The sequence below is a fragment of the Salmo trutta genome, chromosome 18, assembly GCF_901001165.1.
Source record: "Salmo trutta chromosome 18, fSalTru1.1, whole genome shotgun sequence".
Classification (NCBI taxonomy): domain Eukaryota; kingdom Metazoa; phylum Chordata; class Actinopteri; order Salmoniformes; family Salmonidae; genus Salmo; species Salmo trutta.
Genome location: NC_042974.1, coordinates 6,289,901 through 6,313,860, shown reverse-complemented (window position 1 = coordinate 6,313,860; position 23,960 = coordinate 6,289,901). Strand labels below are relative to the sequence as shown.

General features: G+C 44.0%; 1 protein-coding gene across 4 annotated transcripts in view; it reads right to left on the bottom strand.

Moving 5' to 3' along the window:
- LOC115152792 (protein FAM135A) overlaps positions 1-20,248 on the bottom strand; it is a 51,529-nt gene extending 31,281 nt beyond the window's left edge. For 2 of the 4 annotated variants that reach the window (XM_029697589.1, XM_029697590.1), the window contains exons 1-4: positions 19,954-20,247; positions 15,593-15,722; positions 7,544-7,623; positions 2,924-3,063 (exon numbers count right to left, since the gene is read on the bottom strand). In XM_029697589.1, the coding sequence (XP_029553449.1) occupies positions 2,924-3,063; positions 7,544-7,623; positions 15,593-15,669 (297 nt within the window). In that variant the 5' untranslated portion in view covers positions 15,670-15,722; positions 19,954-20,247. Of the gene's footprint in view, positions 1-2,923; positions 3,064-7,543; positions 7,624-15,592; positions 15,723-19,953 lie in introns of all 4 variants that reach the window. The other 2 variants (XM_029697591.1, XM_029697588.1) reach the window with 2 other exon arrangements.
- Positions 20,249-23,960: the final 3,712 nt, after the last annotated feature.

The window sequence follows — 23,960 nt, the reverse complement described above, 5'->3', positions numbered from 1 at the left end:
TGGGCATGCATTCTTAGTAGTACATTAGTATGAATGGATAGAAATCAGAGGAAACCCTTCAGAGAGGAAAAACAATATCAAGAGTATCTTCCTATATCCATACCATCACACCACGTCTCTCTTCCTATATCCATACCATCACACCACGTCTCTCTTCCTATATCCATACCATCACACCACGTCTCTCTTCCTATATCCATACCATCACACCACGTCTCTCTTCCTATATCCATACCATCATATCACGTCTCTCTTCCTATATCCATACCACGTCTCTCTTCCTATATCCATACCACGTCTCTCTTCCTATATCCATACCATCATACCACGTCTCTCTTCCTATATCCATACCATCACACCACGTCTCTCTTCCTATATCCATACCACGTCTCTCTTCCTATATCCATACCATCATACCACGTCTCTCTTCCTATATCCACACCATCACACCACGTCTCTTCCTATATCCATACCATCACACCACGTCTCTCTTCCTATATCCATACCATCACACCGCGTCTCTCTTCCTATATCCATACCATCACACCGCGTCTCTCTTCCTATATCCACACCATCACACCACGTCTCTCTTCCTATATTCATACCATCACACCACGTCTCTCTTCCTATATCCATACCATCACACCACGTCTCTCTTCCTATATCCATACCATCATACCACGTCTCTCTTCCTATATCCATACCATCACACCACGTCTCTCTTCCTATATTCATACCATCACACCACGTCTCTCTTCCTATATCCATACCATCACACCACGTCTCTCTTCCTATATCCATACCATCACACCACGTCTCTCTTCCTATATCCATACCATCACACCAAGTCTCTCTTCCTATATCCACACCATCACACCACGTCTCTCTTCCTATATCCACACCATCACACCACGTCTCTCTTCCTATATCCATACCATCACACCACGTCTCTCTTCCTATATCCATACCATCACACCACGTCTCTCTTCCTATATCCATACCATCACACCACGTCTCTCTTCCTATATCCATACCATCACACCACGTCTCTCTTCCTATATCCATACCATCACACCACGTCTCTCTTCCTATATCCATACCATCACACCACGTCTCTCTTCCTATATCCATACCATCACACCACGTCTCTCTTCCTATATCCATACCATCACACCACGTCTCTCTTCCTATATCCATACCATCACACCACGTCTCTTCCTATATCCATACCATCACACCACGTCTCTCTTCCTATATCCATACCGCGTCTCTCTTCCTATATCCATACCATCATACCACGTCTCTCTTCCTATATCCATACCATCACACCACGTCTCTCTTCCTATATCCATACCATCACACCACGTCTCTCTTCCTATATCCATACCATCACACCACGTCTCTCTTCCTATATCCATACCATCACACCACGTCTCTCTTCCTATATCCACACCATCACACCACGTCTCTCTTCCTATATCCATACCATCACACCACGTCTCTCTTCCTATATCCATACCATCACACCACGTCTCTCTTCCTATATCCATACCATCACACCACGTCTCTCTTCCTATATCCATACCATCACACCACGTCTCTCTTCCTATATCCATACCATCACACCACGTCTCTCTTCCTATATCCATACCATCATACCACGTCTCTCTTCCTATATCCATACCATCACACCGCGTCTCTCTTCCTATATCCATACCATCACACCACGTCTCTCTTCCTATATCCATACCATCACACCACGTCTCTCTTCCTATATCCATACCATCACACCACGTCTCTCTTCCTATATCCATACCATCACACCGCGTCTCTCTTCCTATATCCATACCATCACACCGCGTCTCTCTTCCTATATCCATACCATCACACCGCGTCTCTCTTCCTATATCCATACCATGTCTCTCTTCCTATATCCATACCATCACACCACGTCTCTCTTCCTATATCCATACCGCGTCTCTCTTCCTATATCCATACCATCACACCACGTCTCTCTTCCTATATCCATACCGTCACACCACGTCTCTCTTCCTATATCCATACCATCACACCACGTCTCTCTTCCTATATCCATACCATCATACCACGTCTCTCTTCCTATATCCATACCATCATACCACGTCTCTCTTCCTATATCCATACCGCGTCTCTCTTCCTATATCCACACCACGTCTCTCTTCCTATATCCATACCATCATACCACGTCTCTCTTCCTATATCCATACCGCGTCTCTCTTCCTATATCCATACCATCACACCACGTCTCTCTTCCTATATACATACCATCACACCACGTCTCTCTTCCTATATCCACACCACGTCTCTCTTCCTATATCCACACCACGTCTCTCTTCCTATATCCACACCACGTCTCTCTTCCTATATCCACACCACGTCTCTCTTCCTATATCCACACCACGTCTCTCTTCCTATATCCACACCACGTCTCTCTTCCTATATCCATACCATCACACCGCGTCTCTCTTCCTATATCCATACCATCATACCAGGTATTTATTTTATAACATGCTATTGTGAACAATATCCATGTGAGATATTAGGCTAAATTGTCTACATTATAGCTAAATAGCCTGCATCTAATTGGCCAATCATATGGATCACTGCAGTGCAGCTCAAACACACTCAGTATGAAGCAATGTATTGGGCATTGTAAGTAGTATGCTACTGTGGACATTTGAACACAGGCTAGCCAGAGCCTCAGTGAAAGTGAGCATATTGTCCTCTATAGCAGAACTGATTCTAACCAGCACAACGACAACTTGGTCATTGGTCAAGGTCTTAGCCTACAGTCTAGCTTCCTCGTCTCAGCCTACAGTCTAGCTTCCTCATCTCAGCCTACAGTCTAGCTTCCTCGTCTCAGCCTACAGTCTAGCTTCCTTACCTTCTTCTCATCCAGCAGCATCATGATTTTGAACACCAGCACATCATTGACAACCACCTCCTCGTTCTTATAGAGGATCTGGAAGGTCTTGCTGCAGATGACGTCATCGACCACAGCTGCAGGGAAGGCCAGATCAGAACCTGTAATGAGAAGATATTTGTTTGCAGAAAACGTACATCAATACGCACTACTAGGTACCGGTGAGAAGTTGGCCAGTTATCTTCCTATGAACAGCTTACAGTACATGTTCCCTCTAGCAGACATCCAGGATGTCAGCTGGGACCTGGCAGCAGTCTGAGGCATGTCCTGGCAGCATAGACACAGCAAACAGACGCAGTCAGTCTGTTGTTTTTACACATGGCTGATGGCTTACAAGCCTGACTAACCATTTCCTATCCTTTCTAGGTGATTAACAGCACTACAGAACCTGCAACTATGTGATCAGCCGTGGAGAGACTAACGGCACTATAGAACCTGCAACTATGAGATCAGCCGTGGAGGAACTAACGGCACTATAGAACCTGCAACTATGAGATCAGCCGTGGAGGGACTAACGGCACTATAGAACCTGCAACTATGAGATCAGCCGTGGAGGAACTAACGGCACTATAGAACCTGCAACTATGAGATCAGCCGTGGAGGGACTAACGGCACTATAGAACCTGCAACTATGAGATCAGCTGTGGAGGGACTAACAGCACTATAGAACCTGCAACTATGTGATCAGCTGTGGAGGGACTAACAGCACTATAGAACCTGCAACTATGAGATCAGCTGTGGAGGGACTAACGGCACTATAGAACCTGCAACTATGAGATCAGCCGTGGAGGAACTAACAGCACTATAGAACCTGCAACTATGAGATCAGCCGTGGAGGAACTAACGGCACTATAGAACCTGCAACTATGAGATCAGCCGTGGAGGAACTAACAGCACTATAGAACCTGCAACTATGAGATCAGCCGTGGAGGAACTAACGGCACTATAGAACCTGCAACTATGAGATCAGCCGTGGAGGAACTAACAGCACTATAGAACCTGCAACTATGTGATCAGCCGTGGAGGAACTAACGGCACTATAGAACCTGCACCTATGAGATCAGCTGTGGAGGGAAAGACCAGTGAGGAACAGGACTCCACCAACCCAGGATGGAAAACACCATACTGCAGGAGGAATATACTTAAACTTTTAGTACTTTTCACCACTTAAAGTATAACACCAACTCTAGTCAATTGGGTGTACTACCAATGTCAGAGAGACCTGGCTGGCAAGAGACCAGAGACAAGGCCTCCTATTAACAGGCCACTTAGAAACGCCAGGGTTGAGGTGAGGAGGAAGAACCAATCACATTCAGCTAAAGCCCTCAGCCTCTCACTGACTCCTATCAGACTCAGAGCAGAAAACACTGGAGCATCCTGTAATCATATCAGGCTCAGAGCAGAAAACACTGGAGCATCCTGCAATCATATCAGGCTCAGAGCAGAAAACACTGGAGCATCCTGCAATCTCATCCTCATTTGTCCCCTGTTAATCCTCATTGTGACAGGAGGATTGGTTGTTGGGGGATAGAATGCAGCGTATTGTGAGGCTGGAGTGGAGGAAGCGAAGGCATTCCTCTCAGTGCCGATCAGGGCAGGGATGAGCTGTGACTGTTCCAGGCTGCCAGGACTCAGAAAAGAGCTGGGAACAAGGCTGGTTTTGTGAGATCAACCAGTCCTGCCACTCTGCCAGCTCCAAAGCAACAACAAGACCCAAAAGGAGGAGTAGACCAAATCCACATTCATCTGAAGGGCTTCCCTCAAAGTCTTTCAACCAAGAGTATCACTGTCAGTTCCAATGGATATTCAACTAACACATTGGAACTGTAGGTGAATAGCATCTTTCACATTGAAATAGACAGCTTCACCATCCTGGAACGCACAAAATCAGACCAGACGATTTAGAGAACTTCATATCATATTTACCATCTGTCAGCTTGGTGCCCTTTGAGATAACCTCTCTGACAAATGAATCAACCACACAGCCTAGCTTTTATAGATGGTCACGTACACTAGAAAATAGTATCAAGGACCCAGTTCCTTAATGTCCAGCCTAATCATTCCCTTCATAGTAAAATATGTTGAAGGAGAACCAAGAACTTAAACTAAACCCTCCCAAATGATGAACAATATGTAACCTGCTACACTCGCAATCCCAAAACATCTCTGTTAATGAAGCATAACGAATGGTTATAAAGCATACGGCACCACTTGGTCTCGGACCATAATTCCATCTTCCTCTCACATCGCTACAAACAGAACGTTACATCTGAAAAACCTTGGATAAAGTATGTGAAGGATTGGTCTGAAATAAATATGGACATGTTAAAAGGCTGCTTTGACTGCACCATTTGGGAGGAATTATGTGACAAACAAAAACATTGAGGAACTGAATGGGACCATCGCCGACTACACACAGTGTGTTCTGAATGGGACCATCGCCGACTACACACAGTGTGTTCTGAATGGGACCATCGCCGACTACACACAGTGTGTTCTGAATGGGACCATCGCCGACTACACACAGTGTGTTCTGAATGGGACCATCGCCGACTACACACAGTGTGTTCTGAATGGGACCATCGCCGACTACACACAGTGTGTTCTGAATGGGACCATCGCCGACTACACACAGTGTGTTCTGAATGGGACCATCGCCGACTACACACAGTGTGTTTTGAATGGGACCATCGCCGACTACACACAGTGTGTTCTGAATGGGACCATCGCCGACTACACACAGTGTGTTCTCAATGGGACCATCGCCGACTACACACAGTGTGTTCTCAATGGGACCATCGCCGACTACACACAGTGTGTTCTCAATGGGACCATCGCCGACTACACACAGTGTGTTCTCAATGGGACCATCGCCGACTACACACAGTGTGTTCTCAATGGGACCATCGCCGACTACACACAGTGTGTTCTCAATGGGACCATCGCCGACTACACACAGTGTGTTCTGAATGGGACCATTGCTGACTACATACAGTGTGTTCTGAATGGGACCATTGCTGACTACATACAGTGTGTTCTGAAAGTATTCAGACAACGTTGACATTTTCTGCATGTTGTTACGTTACATCCTTATTCTAAAATTGATTAAAAAAAATAATCCACACACAATACCCCATAATGACAAAGCGAAAACAGGTTCTTAGAAATGTTTGTAACCCCCCCCCAAAAAAACAGAAATACCTTATTTACATAAGTATTCAGACCCTTTGCTGTGAGACTCGAAATTGAGCTCAGGTGCATCCTGTTTCCATTGATCATCCTTGAGGATGTTTCTACAACTTGATTGGAGTCCACCTGTTGTAAATTCAATTGATTGGACATGCTTTGGAAAGCCACACAGCTGTCTATATAAAAGGTCCCACAGTTGACATTGCATGTCAGAGGAAAAACCAAGCCATGAGGTCCAAGGAATTGTCCGTACAGATCCGAGACAGGATTGTGTTGAGGCACAGATCTGGGAAAGGGTATCAAACAATGTCTGCAGCAATCGGGGGAGAAGGGCTTTGGTCAGGGAAGTGACCAAGAACACGATGGTAACTCTGACAGAGCTCCAGAGTTCCTCTGACCTGAATGCCAAGCGTCAAGTCTGGAGGAAACCTGGCACCATCTCTACAGTGAAGTATGGTGGTGGCAGCACTATGCTGTGGGGATGTTTTTCAGCAGCAGGGACTGAGAGACTAGTCAGGATCGAGGGAAAGATGAACGGAGCAAAGTACAGAGATCATTGATGAAAACATGTTCCAGAGTGCTCAGGACTTCAGACTGGGGCGAAGGTTCACCTTCCAACAGGACAACGACTCTAAGCACACAGCAAAGACAACGCAGGAGTGGCTTCGGGACAAGTCTCTGAATGTCCTTGAGTGGCCCAGCCAGAGCCCGGACTTGAACCCGATCGAACATCTCTGGAGTAGAGGTCGACCGATTAAGATTTTTCAACGGCGATACCGATTATTGGAGGAACAAAAAAAGCCGATACCGATTCATCGGACGATTTTTTTTATTTTGGAATTAATGTGAAGAACATGGAAGCGCTGTTCTTGGAGAGAGTAGTGAGGGCAGGAGTGAGAATTGCCACTGACCTGACACACCCACTCAACCAGGAGTACAGCTCCTACCATCAGGCTGCAGATACTGACTCCATCTTTACAAAACCCCCAGAGCCCAGAAATCAGCAATTCCCACCAGTATAAGTCAACTGAATAAACAACTAACCCCTACTGTGCTGTGATGTGGTTTGAGATGCAAGACAAATTTCCTGAAAACAGACACACAAATTATTATTATTAATAATACAAAAGAAGGCGATTTCTTTATGGTTGAAACACACACAACTAAAGCATTTTAGCGAGAGAGAGCGAGCGAGAGAGCGAGAGCAAGAGCGAGCGAAAGAGAGAGCGAGAGAAAGAGCGAGCGAGAGAAAGAGCGAGCGAGCGAGAGAAAGAGCGAGCGAGAGAAAGAGCGAGCGAGAGAGCGAGAGAGTGAGAGAAAGAGCGAGCGAGCGAGAGAACGAGAGAAAGAGCGAGAGAGCGAGAGAGCGAGAGAGAGAGTGTGTTAACTAACCTGGTGGGTGGAGTAGACTGGCCTCTACTTTGTGAGGGACTCGTGGTGGCACTTTCATACTGGCACGGATCTGGTAGAACCTGGGAGACAAACAAACAGTTAGCAATGAAAACAACAGAGAGGACATAGAGTTCAGAGGTCAGCCCTACCAGGACTGGAACCCAGGCTCTTGCAGCTGTCAGTCCAACATCTTGATGAGGCAGGTAGACACGGCATGTTCTAGTCCAAGGTCTCTAAAAAATGTAGGAATTCTAAGCACAGAACTCATTTGATGGGACATACTGTAGCTTTAACCCAATGGAAATTAGAACAATTGGCCTATTAAAAATCTGTAGCCTACAGAGCCTTCCGGAAGTATTCACACCCCTTGACTTTTCCCACATTCTGGTGTGTTACAGCCTGAATTTACAATGGATTAAATGTTGTTTTTTTGTCACTTGCCTACACACCATAATTACAAAGTAGAATATGTTTTTAGATTTTTTTTTACAGATTAATAAAAGATGAAAAGCTGAAATGTCTTAAATCAATAAGTATTCAACCCCTTTGTTGAGTCAAGCCTAAATAAGTTCAGGAGTAAACATGTGCTTAACAAGTCACATAATAAGTTGCATGGACTCACTGTGTGTGCAATAATAGTGTTTAACATGATTTTTGAATGACTACCTCATCTCTGTACCCCACACACAGAATTATCTGTAAGATCCCTTAGTCGAGTAGTGAATTTCAAACACAGATTCTAATGCCTCGCAAAGAAGGGTACCTATTGGTAGATTGGTACAAATAAAAAAAGCAGACATTGAATATCCCTTTGAGCATGGTCAAGTTATTAACTACACTTTGGATGGTGTATCAATACACCCAGTCACTACAAAGATACAGGCGTCCTTCCTAACTCAGTTGCCGGAGAGGAAGGAAACCGCTCAGGGATTTCACCATGAGGCCAATGGTAAGTTTAAAAAGGTTAGAGTTTAATGGCTGTGAAAGGAGAAAACTCAATCAACAACACTGTAGTTACTCTACAATACGAACCTAAATGACAGAGAAAAAATGTCTGTACAGAATAAAAATATTCCAAAACATGCATCCTGAGATTACTGTATTTCATTTTCAATAAATTTGCAAACATTTCTAAAAACATTTTGTCATGAGGTTGTGTGTGTAGATGGGTGAGAAACATCTATTTAATCCATTTTGAATCCAGGCTGTAACAACATGTGGAACAGGTCAGGAGGTATGAATACTTTGTGAAGGCAGTGAATAGAAAGAGTAAGTGTCTGGTTCTGTTGGAGTAACCTATAGGCCTGTAGTTAGGAGCGGAGACAGGGGAGAGACAGCCTCGTAAGAAGAAAACAGTCTGTGTAGGTTTACTAAGGCATGTAAAACGAGCTTTCACTTTTCATGAATGAATAATGAGCACTTTCTTTAACACTCACTCGTGTGTTAAACTCACATTTAAAGTATTGATGAGTAAAGAAAGACCAGGGCCCATATTCAAACAAACATGTACTGATCTGGGATCAGTTCTCTCTTTACAATCATAATGAATAAGATCACATGACAGCCTGGGTGGACCTGATCCTAGAACAGCAGTCCTACTCTGATACTGTCTGCTGGTCAGTGCTCTGCTCAGGACAGGACAGTATTACAACAGTATTATTACATTTTGAATGTACATTTCCAAGATGTGGAAGATATGTTTGGCTGGTATAACCTGACTACTAGACTAGCTCGAAGCCGTGGCTGGTATAACCTGACTACTAGACTGGCTCGAAGCCGTGGCTGGTATAACCTGACTACTAGACTAGCTCGAAGCCGTGGCTGGTATAACCTGACTACTAGGCTGGCTCGAAGCCGTGGCTGGTATAACCTGACTACTAGACTAGCTCGAAGCCGTGGCTGGTATAACCTGACTACTAGGCTGGCTCGAAGCCGTGGTTGGTATAACCTGACTACTAGGCTGATTCAGAGCCGTGGCTGGTATAACCTGACTACTAGGCTGGCTCGAAGCCGTGGTTGGTATAACCTGACTACTAGGCTGATTCAGAGCCGTGGCTGGTATAACCTGACTACTAGGCTGATTCAGAGCCGTGGATGGCATAACCTAACTACTAGACTGACTCGAAGCCGTGGCTGGTATAACCTGACTACTAGGCTGGCTCGAAGCCGTGGCTGGTATAACCTGACTACTAGGCTGATTCAGAGCCGTGGCTGGTATAACCTGACTACTAGACTGGCTCGAAGCCGTGGCTGGTATAACCTGACTACTAGGCTGGCTCGAAGCCGTGGCTGGTATAACCTGACTACTAGGCTGATTCAGAGCCGTGGCTGGTATAACCTGACTACTAGACTGGCTCGAAGCCGTGGCTGGTATAACCTGACTACTAGGCTGATTCAGAGCCGTGGCTGGTATAGCCTGACTACTAGACTGGCTCAAAGCCATGGCTGGTATAACCTGACTACTAGGCTGACTCGAAGCCGTGTGTGTGTGTGTGTGTGTGTGTGTGTGTCTGATGCTGCAGCAGCACCAGAAAGGAGCAGCCTATCCCACTGTTGTGTCCGTCTGAACCACATCCCATGTTTGTTTCCTGACTCGCCATATGTTTCCAATGGAAGGAAAGCAGACAGCAGGACACAGACCAAAATACACTAGGATATGGACTAGTCTTATATCACATCTACGTAGCAGACACAGGACTCTGCATATGAGGGGCTGTTGAGATCACTATGGATCAATGTTCCCTCTAAGCTGCGCTCGTGCGTAGCTCCCTGGGACTGCCGGACAGAAGAAATATCAGCCCTCGCAGAGAAGCAGGAGATTGAACATTATTCAACTTTATAGAGTTTTCCCCTTTAGATAAAACTATCAATGATTCGCTCTACTGTGGGAATTGTGATCGAATCAATGCAATATTAGCCACTTTCAATGTAACATATCGAAACAAAACGAACTATGCAAGACTTAGTTTGCAAAACTAACTGTGCAAGAGATTTTGTTGTAGGCAGAACACATCGGAGTAGGAATCTATTGTATTGACATGTAGGACTCAGTGTACTCTGCACCAAGATGCGTTTGATTTGAGATCAAAGCAACAGCTGCATGTGGCCACGTGTTCACATTCTGTTCATATCCTGTTAGTTAGTGAGTTATTAACCCAGTTATAGATCATTAGTAGTCAGCAATAGGGGAGGGATTGCTAGTTAGTTAGTGAGTTATTAACCCAGTTATAGATCATTAGTAGTCAGCAATAGGGGAGTGATTACTAGTTAGTTAGTGAGTTATTAACCCAGTTATAGATCATTAGTAGTCAGCAATAGGGGAGGGATTGCTAGTTAGTTAGTGAGTTATTAACCCAGTTATAGATCATTAGTAGTCAGCAATAGGGGAGTGATTACTAGTTAGTTAGTGAGTTATTAACCCAGTTATAGATCATTAGTAGTCAACAATAGGGGAGGGATTACTAGTTAGTGAGTTATAAACCCAGTTATAGATCATTAGTAGTCAGCAATAGGGGAGGGATTACTAGTTAGTTAGTTAGTTAGTTGTTAGTCCAGTTATAGATCATTAGTAGTCAACAATAGGGGAGGGATTACTAGTTAGTTAGTGAGTTATTAACCCAGTTATAGATCATTAGTAGTCAACAATAGGGGAGGGATTACTAGTTAGTTATTAACCCAGTTATAGATCATTAGTAGTCAACAATAGGGGAGGGATTACTAGTTAGTTAGTTATTAACCCAGTTATAGATCATTAGTAGTCAGCAATAGGGGAGGGATTGCTAGTTAGTTATTAACCCAGTTATAGATCATTATTAGTCAGCAATAGGGGAGGGATTACTAGTTAGTTAGTTATTAACCCAGTTATAGATCATTAGTAGTCAACAATAGGGGAGTGATTAGTAGTTAGTTAGTTAGTAGTCCAGTTATAGATCATTAGTAGTCAGCAATAGGGGAGTGATTACTAGTTAGTTAGTGAGTTGTTAGTCCAGTTATAGATCATTAGTAGTCAACAATAGGGGAGGGATTACTAGTTAGTTAGTGAGTTATTAACCCAGTTATAGATCATTAGTAGTCAGCAATAGGGGAGGGATTGCTAGTTAGTTATTAACCCAGTTATAGATCATTATTAGTCAGCAATAGGGGAGGGATTACTAGTTAGTTAGTTATTAACCCAGTTATAGATCATTAGTAGTCAACAATAGGGGAGGGATTGCTTCCTACATTTCTAGACATCTTTGAAAAGCCAGTCTGGTAAAGAGCACTTTGTTTTTCTTAAAAAGGGGAGTGTTAGATTATTCATGCCTGTCTCATAATACAAGTAGCCAATAGGCAGACAGTAGAATCATTTGTCTGATTCTCTGTAATAATAGTATGGGAATAATAATGCATTTTATTTTGGAAAGTGGTTTCTTGCATCCAACAACAACATTCTCAGTCACCTCCTTGTCTGAAGGACAAGTGGATTAACAGGTTAATGTCAAGTCTAAAGTCTCATGGAATGTAGGCCTACATTGAACACCACACATTGCTACTGTAGGCTGAATGATATAACAGCTGTTTCCATGTTAAAATTATATGGGATGCATTTTGTCCATTGTTTTTGATAGTAGGCCACTCTGGTAGACCACTCTAAATGATTATCAAATAGCCACAGTTGCCTACCTGACCATTGTCTGAAAGTGTAACTTAAAGCAGGTACAGCCTCAGTGTTCACAGTAAACACACACTGGAAGTTGCACAGAATTTTCACAACTTTCAAGTTTGCACTCAGCAGACCTGAAAATGAGAGGGAACATTGCTATGGAAACAAAACTGTTTTTTATCTAGCTCAAAAAGTGGCTTTGGTGCTGGGCGTGGCAATGAGCACGTCTCAGTGTGGCTACATCTTAGAGAACATTTTAGAGGCCCCCTTCTTGGCTCTATAGATACAACATTTTGCAGTTTTAAAGCAAATTTTCTGCGATTCTACATATTCTGCCATGGAACTGAGAGAAAATGATGCAGTTTTAATGCTAGTTTCCTGCTATTCTACATATTCTGCCATGGAACTGAGAGAAAATGATGCAGTTTTAATGCTAGTTTCCTGCTATTCTACGCATTTTGCCATGGCTAATGCTGTGTTCTTTTTCTCAAACATTATAACAAAATTAATACCGCTAAATACATTGTTTTGGAATTTTTTATTCTCCCTGAATGTCAAGCTTTTATTTTGGTGATGGTTAATTCTTAAAGATGATATTAAAATATTCACAGAGTGTACAGAACATTAGGAACACCTTCTTAATATTGAGTTGCACCCCCTTTTGCCCTCAGAACAGCCTCAAAATCATTTTAGAAAGTGTTCCACAGGGATGCTGGCCCATGTTGACTCCAATGCTTCCCACAGTTGTGTCAAGTTGGCTGGATGTCCTTTGGGAGGTGGACCATTCTTGATACACACGGGAAACTGTTGAATGTGAAAAACCCAGCAGTGTTGCAGTTCCTGACACACTCAAACCTGTGCGCCTGGCACCTACTACCATACCCCGTTCAAAGGCACTTAAATGTTTTGTCTTGCCCATTCACCCTCTGAATGGCACACATACACAATCCATGTCTCAATTGTCTAAAGGCTTCAAAATCATTCTTTAACCTGTCTCCTCCCCTTCATCTACACTGATGGAAGTGGATTTAACAAGTGACATCAAGAAGGGATCATAGACTGAACAGGTGAAAGCTAAGTCATAGAAATAGTAGGTATTCATAATGTTTTGTCCACTATGTATATTAGGTCCATTATTTGTTCTACATATTTTATATCTGGTTTTAGTCATTTAAGTTCACAATGCAATTGTTTTTCCATTACGAAAATTCATAAAATAAAAAACAGTTTGGACTTAGGTGAACAGTTTAGGCTGCCTGCCCAAGGATTACAATGGAAGAAAAATCCCTGCAATACAACGGTGGATAGAGGCCACTGTGAAGCAGGAAGCAAAAAGAGAGCTTTCCATCCTCTCTGAAGCCGACGTCATGGGAACTCTGTTGGGGGAATATCTAGGCCGCAGCCGGCTTCCTGCTCTGCTCCACAGCTGCTCTGCTCCACAGCTGAGTCCACTACAACCAGACACTCAGCCAGACTGCATTCTGATGGCTACAGACACATTGTTCACTTAGTGCAGACTAGTGTCACGCTACACTGGAATGTCAGCTTCCAGAGTAGTTCAGGCCTCAGGGACCGTGAAGAGTCAATGTTACAGTAGGACAATCTCCGTGATGAACATCAATGTACAGTATGGAGATAAAGATCTGAAGGCATGTCAGTATCTCAGTGGTCTTGTCTTGCGGACGCCAACCGTTGCTGCAAGAAGCACATTTGGCCTTAAGGTTGTAAACATTACAAAGGCGTCAATGTGTACAAGAGGAGAGGCTAGATAGGCTTTCTAATGAGTTCATTGTAGAATGATGTGCAGAGAAGAGCCCAAATCACTACTAAATTCATGTTTATCATTGAGCTTAAAATGTCACGCCATAAACCACACATTATTTTGTGAAAGCTGGAAAGGCAAGGCTCTTATTGTAAAGGTTAGACCCACAGCCACTGTTAACACAAACCACCACCTAGCTGTCACAGCACAGCTACACTGCCATTGTGAAGCAATAAGGGAACCTAAGGGAACTCTGCATTCTAACATGAATGAAACACCACAACAATGGCAAGTCATGTGACCTGTCCTTGTCAAGACAATGGTCGTCAGGTCCTGTGTTAATATACACAAACCCTTGGACCCTGAAAAAGCCTGTTTTTCTACTTGGCTGAGGAAGACTGCTACTTTTGGTCTCTGCACTACATGTATGCCAGTGAAGACGGGGTTCCATGGCCATTACCACACCATGCTCCACCATCAGGGCTGTGTTCATTAGGTATTAAATGGAAGGAAACAGATTGAAACAAGGAGGGACTACCTGAACTTGTCCAATAAGAAACACTCATTTTCATTTTTGTTTACCAGTGTGTGTCTTATTGAACACAACCCAGACCATAATGAAGAGATCACTCATCAGACATAATGGTTGTGTGTTTAACTACTCAGACCTGATGACTTGGGTGACAGGTTTCTAATACCACGTACAGGAACCATCTAGACTGGATTCCTCTCAAAAGGTAGCATGAAGCTTGCACATGGCATGCATCAGCGGTGGATGGAAATAACAACTCCTAGTCAAACGAGTGCATTTACAAACGGGACTAATAGACTATAGCAACATCAGTAGTCTGGAAGCGTGCGGTAGTCTTGCTTAACATAGATATGACAGAGTCCCTCTGCTCAAAATGTCTACAAATAGTGTCCCTTTAAATAAAGTCAGTCAGGCCTCTTGAGGTGAGCCAGTGTTTACTTGCTAGTCAACTCAACGACCCCAGGCGGGGGCTTTCTACTCAGACTGATTTAGAAGGTGGAGGATGAGGACTTTTCCACGCACAAATCAATATAAACGGGCATTTGAATGAATGATCAATAGCGTGTCTGAAAAGCTGGACATCATTTTAATACGATTATGAGATGGAAGAATGTCACGATCAGAATGTTCACGTGCAGAGAGAGGAACCTACGTGGAGGATATAGGCTTGTTATTATCACTGACCAACATGTCTCAATTCAACCTCTTTGCCTTGAAACGGATTTGAATAATCCTCCTGGTATCATCATTATGGTTCAGCTAAGGAAAAGTGGCCCACCACAAGATACCTGGCATTGCCACCATATCTTAATCATATTCATTAGAACAGGGCGCGTGACATCTATATTGACATCAAAACGTCACCATCAGACTTCCTTTCATTTACAAAATAGGGACTGAGGGCTAAGTGAGGATGAACGTTTCAGTCCCTGTAACTTCAAGCCATAACAACAGTATAACACTAAATGTAAAGTTATTCAGAAAGTTGAAAATCGAGACCCGTGGAATTTCCCCAGAAAGCCTTGGTGTGCTTGATAAACAGGACAGTGTAGAAGCAACACCACAGAGAGCTGACAGTCAGTCTGCAGAGCAGTGACGAAGAGACAGACTCACCCTCTCTGGAACAGGTCCACATTGTAGAACTTGTGGAGCTCAACAGAGAACTCCACCGTGGCCTGCACCTCGCTCATCTTTGGCTTCAGAGACAGACAGAGGGCTTACATCACCTGGGACATTATGACCCCTGTGGAAGGAGGAGAGCATCCATGTGAGTTACCTGAACTGATGTGAAGAGGACTTATCATCACACTGGTCACAAATACAGGAACAACCTCCAGGTCTTTCTCTCTTCACACTAGTAGAGAATTACAGTGGAGCATGTGTTCTCATCACACACACCCTCGGGCGGTCAGGCACTCAGCCACACACACACACACACACACACACAAAGTAAAAATCACGCAGGCACGCACACACCTAGTCAACAGCAAACAAACAGTCGTACTTGGCTCAGCTGTTTCCAATAACAAGCACCGAACACCCAATCCAAACAGACCCATGAGGGCTGCTGCCTGCTGGGTACTCTGCTTCAGATGTAAATAACATGTCTTTCCTAATTGGCTGGCAGCTCAGCCAAACAGAGAGAGAGGGTGGGGGGAGACAGAGAGAGAGGGATGGGGGACAGAGAGAGTATGGGGGGGAAAGGAACAGCTATGAATCACATGCTAAAATAATCCTGAAATACTATATCAACTACTGGACAATATTAGAAATACACCAACTACATCTCCTACAGGCCCTCCACAGGCCCTCCTACAGGGCCTCCTACAGGGCCTCCTACAGGGCCTCCTACAGGGCCTCAAATTAATTCAATATGTTTTGCTCTCAACTTAGTCAAGCAAAGTCTTAGGGACAGAGGAGAATTGAAACTAGTCTGACACACAGGTGGGACGAAGACCCAGAGGGCAGATTCGGCGCAGTGGAGCTGAGAGAAATTGGCATAGCAAAATCACCCAGAAGCCCTTTAAATTACTAATGTGAGGAATGAATAAATGACAGTCTTGTAGACCTAATGGTGACATGTTCCTGGCAATGAAAGCAGACTTGAGTTGGAGGGGGAAGACAATATGGCCGGCTGCAGATTTGAAGGAGATAGATGGCTTAGATGTGACTGAACTAAAGAGACCTGGGCTGGGTTGTTTAGAAAACACACAGGAAAGAGGCCAAGTAGGGCAGAGAGGGTACAGCTAGCAGGGTTGTTATGATATCTAATGCCAAGGAAGCCTTGAATACAGACTGTATAGATCTCTCCCTAACACTCTCTTTCTCCCACCAAGTCTGTCATGTTCTGTCTCTCTGATCTCTGACTTTCTCTCTCCGTCTCTACCTCTCTCTCTGGCCCTCTCTATCCGTTTCTCTCTTCCCTTCTCTCGTTTTCCTCTCTCTCCATCTCCCTGCCCCCACACGTTCACTCAGAGATGAAGGAGGGAGACAAACAACAAGACTGGCATGGTTTTCTCAGGCAGATAACCAGAGAGACTTATGTATTCATAAACAACCAAGGCAAGTCACCATATATAACAAGCTCTCCATCTTACAGCAAGGAAGGCTGTAAATTATTGAGTGAAAATGCAGGGAATTTACTTTAATCATATCAACACCGTATTCATAAAGCTTCTCCTCAGAGTAGGAGTGCGGATCTGGGAACAGTTATGCATTTTAGATTATAATGAATGGACAGGGAGGACCTGATTCTAGATCAGCACTCCTCCTCTAGGCAATGCTTCACTTATTAATACAGGCACATAAATTATAGGATAGACAAGAATATCACTGTCTAACTCTAACAGGAGCATCATCCATAGACAGGCTGCAAGAAAATGAGAACACGGTCTCTGGGTTTCCATAGTTTCCATAGTTTCCATAGCCATGTCATAAAGTGGAGGTGCTGGGAGCAGGGCGTGTTAAAACCTGTTGCACATTTCTCTTATATGGGACAACACCAGTACCTGCATGCTTCACAAAGCAAAGTGCATTCAAATGGAGATGGCATGGCTATCTGAAACAGGGCCAGAGATAGTTGTGCCTAGCCATCTTTAATTAGAACATGTGTTATATTTCTCAACTGAGTGCAAAGTTTCAGTTTGAGTCATCAAATGGGTTCCTTTAAGTTGGAAATAGTTTGAAAACGTTGTGGTGGTGAGCTGCTCCGAGTGCAGTTACAAAGCCTAGATCCACTAAGTTATGTCTACCAGCAGGGTATTTGCTTTGCATAGCAGAGTGTGCACGCTGGTTTAGGCTACTGTTTGCATGGCCAGCTACCCATTTACTAAGTGAACAAACAAACAAACAAACAGTCAAATGACTGAGATTTAGTAACTCAATCACAATTCACAACTGAACTGACAGAATGGCGCACAACAATACAGTCTAGATCTAAGACAACATTACAGATTGTACTGATGAGGAAACAGGGGAATGTAGCCTACTTAAGATCAACCGGAGAGTCACCCTTATTGTTCTTCCCTCATAACTCTGCATGATGCAGACTAGAACACATCTAGGTTACAGTACAGTATACTTAGCTAGTATGCATGTGCTTTTCTAATCAGTTGTGTAGTGAGGTGCCAACCCGTTTCCTTCCTGAGTGCAGCTATGTGCACTGGCTGATTAATAATTCACCTTATAATAATCTATGGAATTCACACTCCACTCCCTGGTCTTTTGAAGCCAGTGCTATTCCTGGAAGTTAAATGATTGTAAAGAAACAGTACGCTCCATTCATGAATATGACAGTTTCAGTTTATTGATCTTTGCCAAGCAAAACAACTAGCTACCTGTGTCTGTGAATGCTCTCTGAGCGTCTTTAACAATCATACATGTAGTCTACCTGGCTCTTTTTCCAACCTGAGCGTCTTTAACAATCATACCTGTAGTCTACCAGGCTCTTTTTCCAACCTGAGCGTCTTTAACAATCATACCTGTAGTCTACCAGGCTCTTTTTCCAACCTGAGCGTCTTTAACAATCATACATGTAGTCTACCAGGCTCTTTTTCCAACCTGAGCGTCTTTAACAATCATACATGTAGTCTACCAGGCTCTTTTTCCAACCTGAGCGTCTTTAACAATCATACCTGTAGTCTACCAGGCTCTTTTTCCAACCTGAGCGTCTTTAACAATCATACCTGTAGTCTACCAGGCTCTTTTTCCAACCTGAGCGTCTTTAACAATCATACATGTAGTCTACCAGGCTCTTTTTCCAACCTGAGCGTCTTTAACAATCATACCTGTAGTCTACCAGGCTCTTTTTCCAACCTGAGCGTCTTTAACAATCATACCTGTAGTCTACCAGGCTCTTTTTCCAACCTGAGCGTCTTTAACAATCATACCTGTAGTCTACCTGGCTCTTTTTCCAACCTGAGCATCTTTAACAATCATACATGTAGTCTACCTGGCTCTTTTTCCAACCTAGTCACTGTGAATGCTCTCTGAGCATCTTTAACAATCATACCTGTAGTCTACCAGGCTCTTTTTCCAACCTGAGCGTCTTTAACAATCATACCTGTAGTCTACCAGGCTCTTTTTCCAACCTAGTCACACTCTTGACAGTGAGTCTATGAGGATACTTCAACATTGTGTAGGTAGCTTGTAAGGTAGGTAGTTACGCAACTGAACAGCAATAACATTTTGACAACTTACTGAGAAGATATACTGACTGAGAAGAGGTATAACATGGTATAGCTAGTTAGCTAACGTTAACTAGTTACCTTGACTGACGGAACGTATGACAGTTCAGGGGAGAGTAACATTAATATCCCAGGTCTAGGAGCGTACTAATTAAGGGTTATGCTTCGGTAGTTAGTTAGCTATGTAACACAGACATACAGCACTTAGTTTATAAAGGTCCTGTTGATTGAGCAATTTACATAGGCCTACTATTTCCTCTAAAGTTTCACAGGCTCATTCTCAGATGTTGAAATATTCTGTGACCATCCCTTACTGCAAACAAGGACAGAATGAATCATCACACAATCTGTCTCCCTAGTGTAGTTAGCTACCTAGCCCGTTTCTACCGTCAAAACGGCATAGCAAGATAACTAGTTCACTAGGAATTCTGTCAACTAACTAGCTGGGGTTTCTTCAGAAGAAACAGACAACATATTGAGTCAACAACGTACAGTAGTTATATAGATAATGTGTTGGCTACAGTAGTTAACGTTAGTTAAAGTAGCTGTCAGTCTCACCACATAACGTTAGCTAGCTAACGTTACATTGCTAGTTTTGCAGTAACTAGCTAACCGTCCTTACTTAGCTAGCCAGCACGATAACTTTAAACTCGTAGCTAGCTAACTAGCTAATCTTTCAAGCTGTAAAGCAGCAGCCAATGGCTTTATTTTCACACCTCGGATCTGTGCTGTAACGGTACCGTCATCTAGTAGCGAGCTAGCTAGCTCGTTGATCTACTCAGTACTCACCAGATTCTGTGACGACAGATCACTTCTTCTGATAGTTAAAATAACAAATACTATAACAAAACAGCATTAAGCCGACTTCAAAACCAAACGGGACAACGACATGGGTAGTCAATCCAGTCCCTTGATCTTGCACACAGCTTCGGCAGCCTGGCAAGGCTAGCGACGTTTGGGTTGAAAAAAAGGAAAACAGTGGAAGCGACCACGCACGTTCTCGAACATAAAAACTGCGCAGTTGCTGCGCAGATCCTGTCAAGTGGTACTCTGACGTCCTTGCCGGTGACACTTTTGGTGCTTTCAGGACAACTGGGAACTCAGAAATAACCGAGGTCAAATCATGAACTTGCCCTTCACACCTCTGGCCATAGCCACACCGATTGTTTGCTAGGGCTCATGGTTGCCAGGGGCCTTATCACACAGTGAGGTCAGCCAATCACATCTTTGGTTCCAGATCCCCAAATCCTGCCTCCCTCTCTGTCTCCTTCAAGCAGTCACAGAGAGACAAGCAAGCTCATCTCTGACCTGCACAACAACAGGTGGACTCACTCATATCTCTTTGACATGTGGGATGGTGTACTTGCACAAAGTGAGTGTGTAAGATGTATTTAATTATTGCTTGTTGTTCTTTATAGTTTTTACTATTGCCTATTGCATTCTGCCTCTGTGTATATCGTTGGTAGCATACCCATTTATACAGTCCTTCATTACAATTATCATTGCTCTCTTGCTATCATATAGTATGTACAATTTATTCATTACCCCTGTTTTCTGTCCAGTACAGAACTACTACCATTTCACTACCTTTCCATGTACATTTCATCCATGTGTGTGTGTCTGTGTGTGTGTGTCAATAAAGTATCCTTGTGTGTAACTCTGAGGTTGCCTTATTCCTTTTTACTGGGGAATAACTAGCAGGTTAAAGATCAGCCCAAATGGAGAGTCACTCTCTTTTAGGTACCATAGAGAATGATAGAGGACTCTAGTGCCCAAAAGCCTGTTTTAGCATTGGCAGGGTCAGTGAGGGCTTTCAACATTTAAGTCGTTTACTGGGTTGGACTTCCTATGTGTTGAGGAGGGATCACACAATGCCATCCAGGTCAGCAGGAGGGATCAGCCAATGAATTATACCTGTGAGCTAATATTCCATACCTGCAGGTGGCAGTAATTCCCCAACCGTGCCTTTATAGCTGTTCAAACACACTCAAGGTGGTAGTATGCACACTTTCAGTTTGTTTATCAACTCATTGAAAATGAACTACTTCAAAATGGAGATGGCCTCAATGGCGCACTCACAGACTCCATGATGGGACAGATACAAAGAAGAGTCCTCTATCATTCTCTATGAGTGGTAATTGTTAGGACTGATATGACAGATCCAGATTCCTCACTGATTGAGTTTAGATGGATTGCTTGGTCCACCCCTCCCATCTGGATATGGTTAGAGATGAGGCATGGCAGGGTAAATGTGAAATCATATTTTATAACTTCTATCTATTATAGTGGTTGAGTGGGAACTGGCAGAACGGGGCTTGAACCAGTGACACTGTAGGGTGGCGACCACCTGTGCCATAAAAGCCCTGACCTCTTTGCAAACGCAGACGTGCAGTAGTCTTTAGACTACTCTGTTAACTTTCTGTTGACATGTGATCTCTAACACCTATTGGATACTGTGATAAAGGAATGATGCAACTCCCAAAGATATCTGTAATGCTATAGTGTAAACCAGGGGTAGGTCACCCTGGTCCTGGACGGCTGCAGAAACTTCATGTTTTTGATTTAACCGACCTGGAAGACCAAGTGTGTTGAATTTAGGCAATCACTGAACTGATCAATGAACTAAGTTGCTCAGCTCAGCATGCTGCCTAGTTGTGATAGAATCCTACAGTACCTGTGGCACACCAGGAACAGGGTTGTCTACCCCTGCTGTAGGCTATGTATTACACATTAATGCAGGTGGTAGGCTATAGGCTACAAAATAAAATATCATATTGTGAGCCAATAGTCTGTTTCCATTATACTTTAATTTGATCTTTGACTTGTATGTATTGTATATAGACTTATTTTTCTACTGTATTATTGACTGTATGTTTGTTTTTACTCCATGTGTAACTCTGTGTTGTTGTATGTTGTCGAACTGCTTTGCTTTATCTTGGCCAGGTCGCAATTGTAAATGAGAACTTGTTCTCAACTTGACTACCTGGTTAAATAAAGGTGAAATTAAAATGTACACGGTAATGCATGTGATAAAGAAGTGGAGTATGTCCCAGATGGCACCCTATTGTGCATTTATTTTGACCAGAGCCCTATGGGATAACCTATGGATACCCTGTGGATACCCTATGGATACCCTGTGGATACCCTATGGATACCCTGTGGATACCCTATGGATACCCTATGGATACCCTATGGGATAACCTATGGATACCCTGTGAATACCCTATGGATACCCTATGGATACCCTATGGGATAACCTATGGGCCACCCTATGGATACCCTATGGGATACCCTATGTGCCACCCTATGGATACCCTATGGGATACCCTATGGGCCACCCTATGGGATACCCTATGGATACCCTGTGGATACCCTATGGATACTCTATGGATTAGCTATGGATACCCTATGGGATAACCTATGGATACCTTATGGGATACCCTATGGGATACCCTATGGGATAACCTATGGATACCTTATGGGATACCCTATGGGATACCCTATTGGATACCCTATGGGATACCCTATGGGATAACCTATGGATACCCTATGGGCCACCCTATGGATACCCTATGGGCCACCCTATGGATACCCTATGGGCCACCCTATGGGCCACCCTATGGGATACCCTATGGGATAACCTATGGATACCCTATGGGCCACCCTATGGATACCCTATGGGCCACCCTATGGGCCACCCTATGGGATACCCTATGGACACCCTGTGGATACCCTATGGATACTCTATGGATTAGCTATGGATACCCTATGGGATACCCTATGGGCCACCCTATGGATACCCAATGGGCCACCCTATGGCCCACCCTATGGGATACCCTATGGGCCACCCTATGGGATACCCTATGGGCCACCCAATGGGATACCCTATGGGCCACCCTATGGGAAACCCTATGGGCCACCCTATGGATACCCTATGGGAAACCCTATGGGCCACCCTATGATATACCCTATGGATACCCTATGGATACCCTATGGGATAACCTATGGATACCCTATGGATACCCTATGGGATACCCTATGGGCCACCCTATGTATACCCTATGGATACCCTATGGATACCCTATGGGATAACCTATGGATACCCTATGGGCCACCCTATGGATACCCTATGGGCCACCCTATGGGATACCCTATGGGCCACCCTATGGGATACCCTATGGGCCACCCTATGGGATACCCTATGGGCCACCCAATGGGATACCCTATGGGCCACCCTATGGGAAACCCTATGGGCCACCCTATGAGATACCCTATGGGCCACCCTATGGATACCCTATGGGATAACCTATGGATACCCTATGGATACCCTATGGGATACCCTATGGGCCACCCTATGGATACCCTATGGGATACCCTATGGGCCACCCTATGTATACCCTATGGGATACCCTATGGGCCACCCTATGGGATACCCTATGGATACCCTGTGGATACCCTATGGATACTCTATGGATTAGCTATGGATACCCTATGGGATAACCTATGGATACCTTATGGGATACCCTATGGGATACCCTATTGGATACCCTATGGGATACCCTATGGGATAACCTATGGATACCCTATGGGCCACCCTATGGGATACCCTATGGATACCCTATGGATACTCTATGGATTAGCTATGGATACCCTATGGGATAACCTATGGGCCACCCAATTGATACCCTATGGCCCACCCTAGGCTCCGAGACAGCTTCTACCACCAGACCAAACGGTGTCGGAGCATCCAGTCTCGCACCAACAGGCTCCGAGACAGCTTCTACCACCAGACCAAA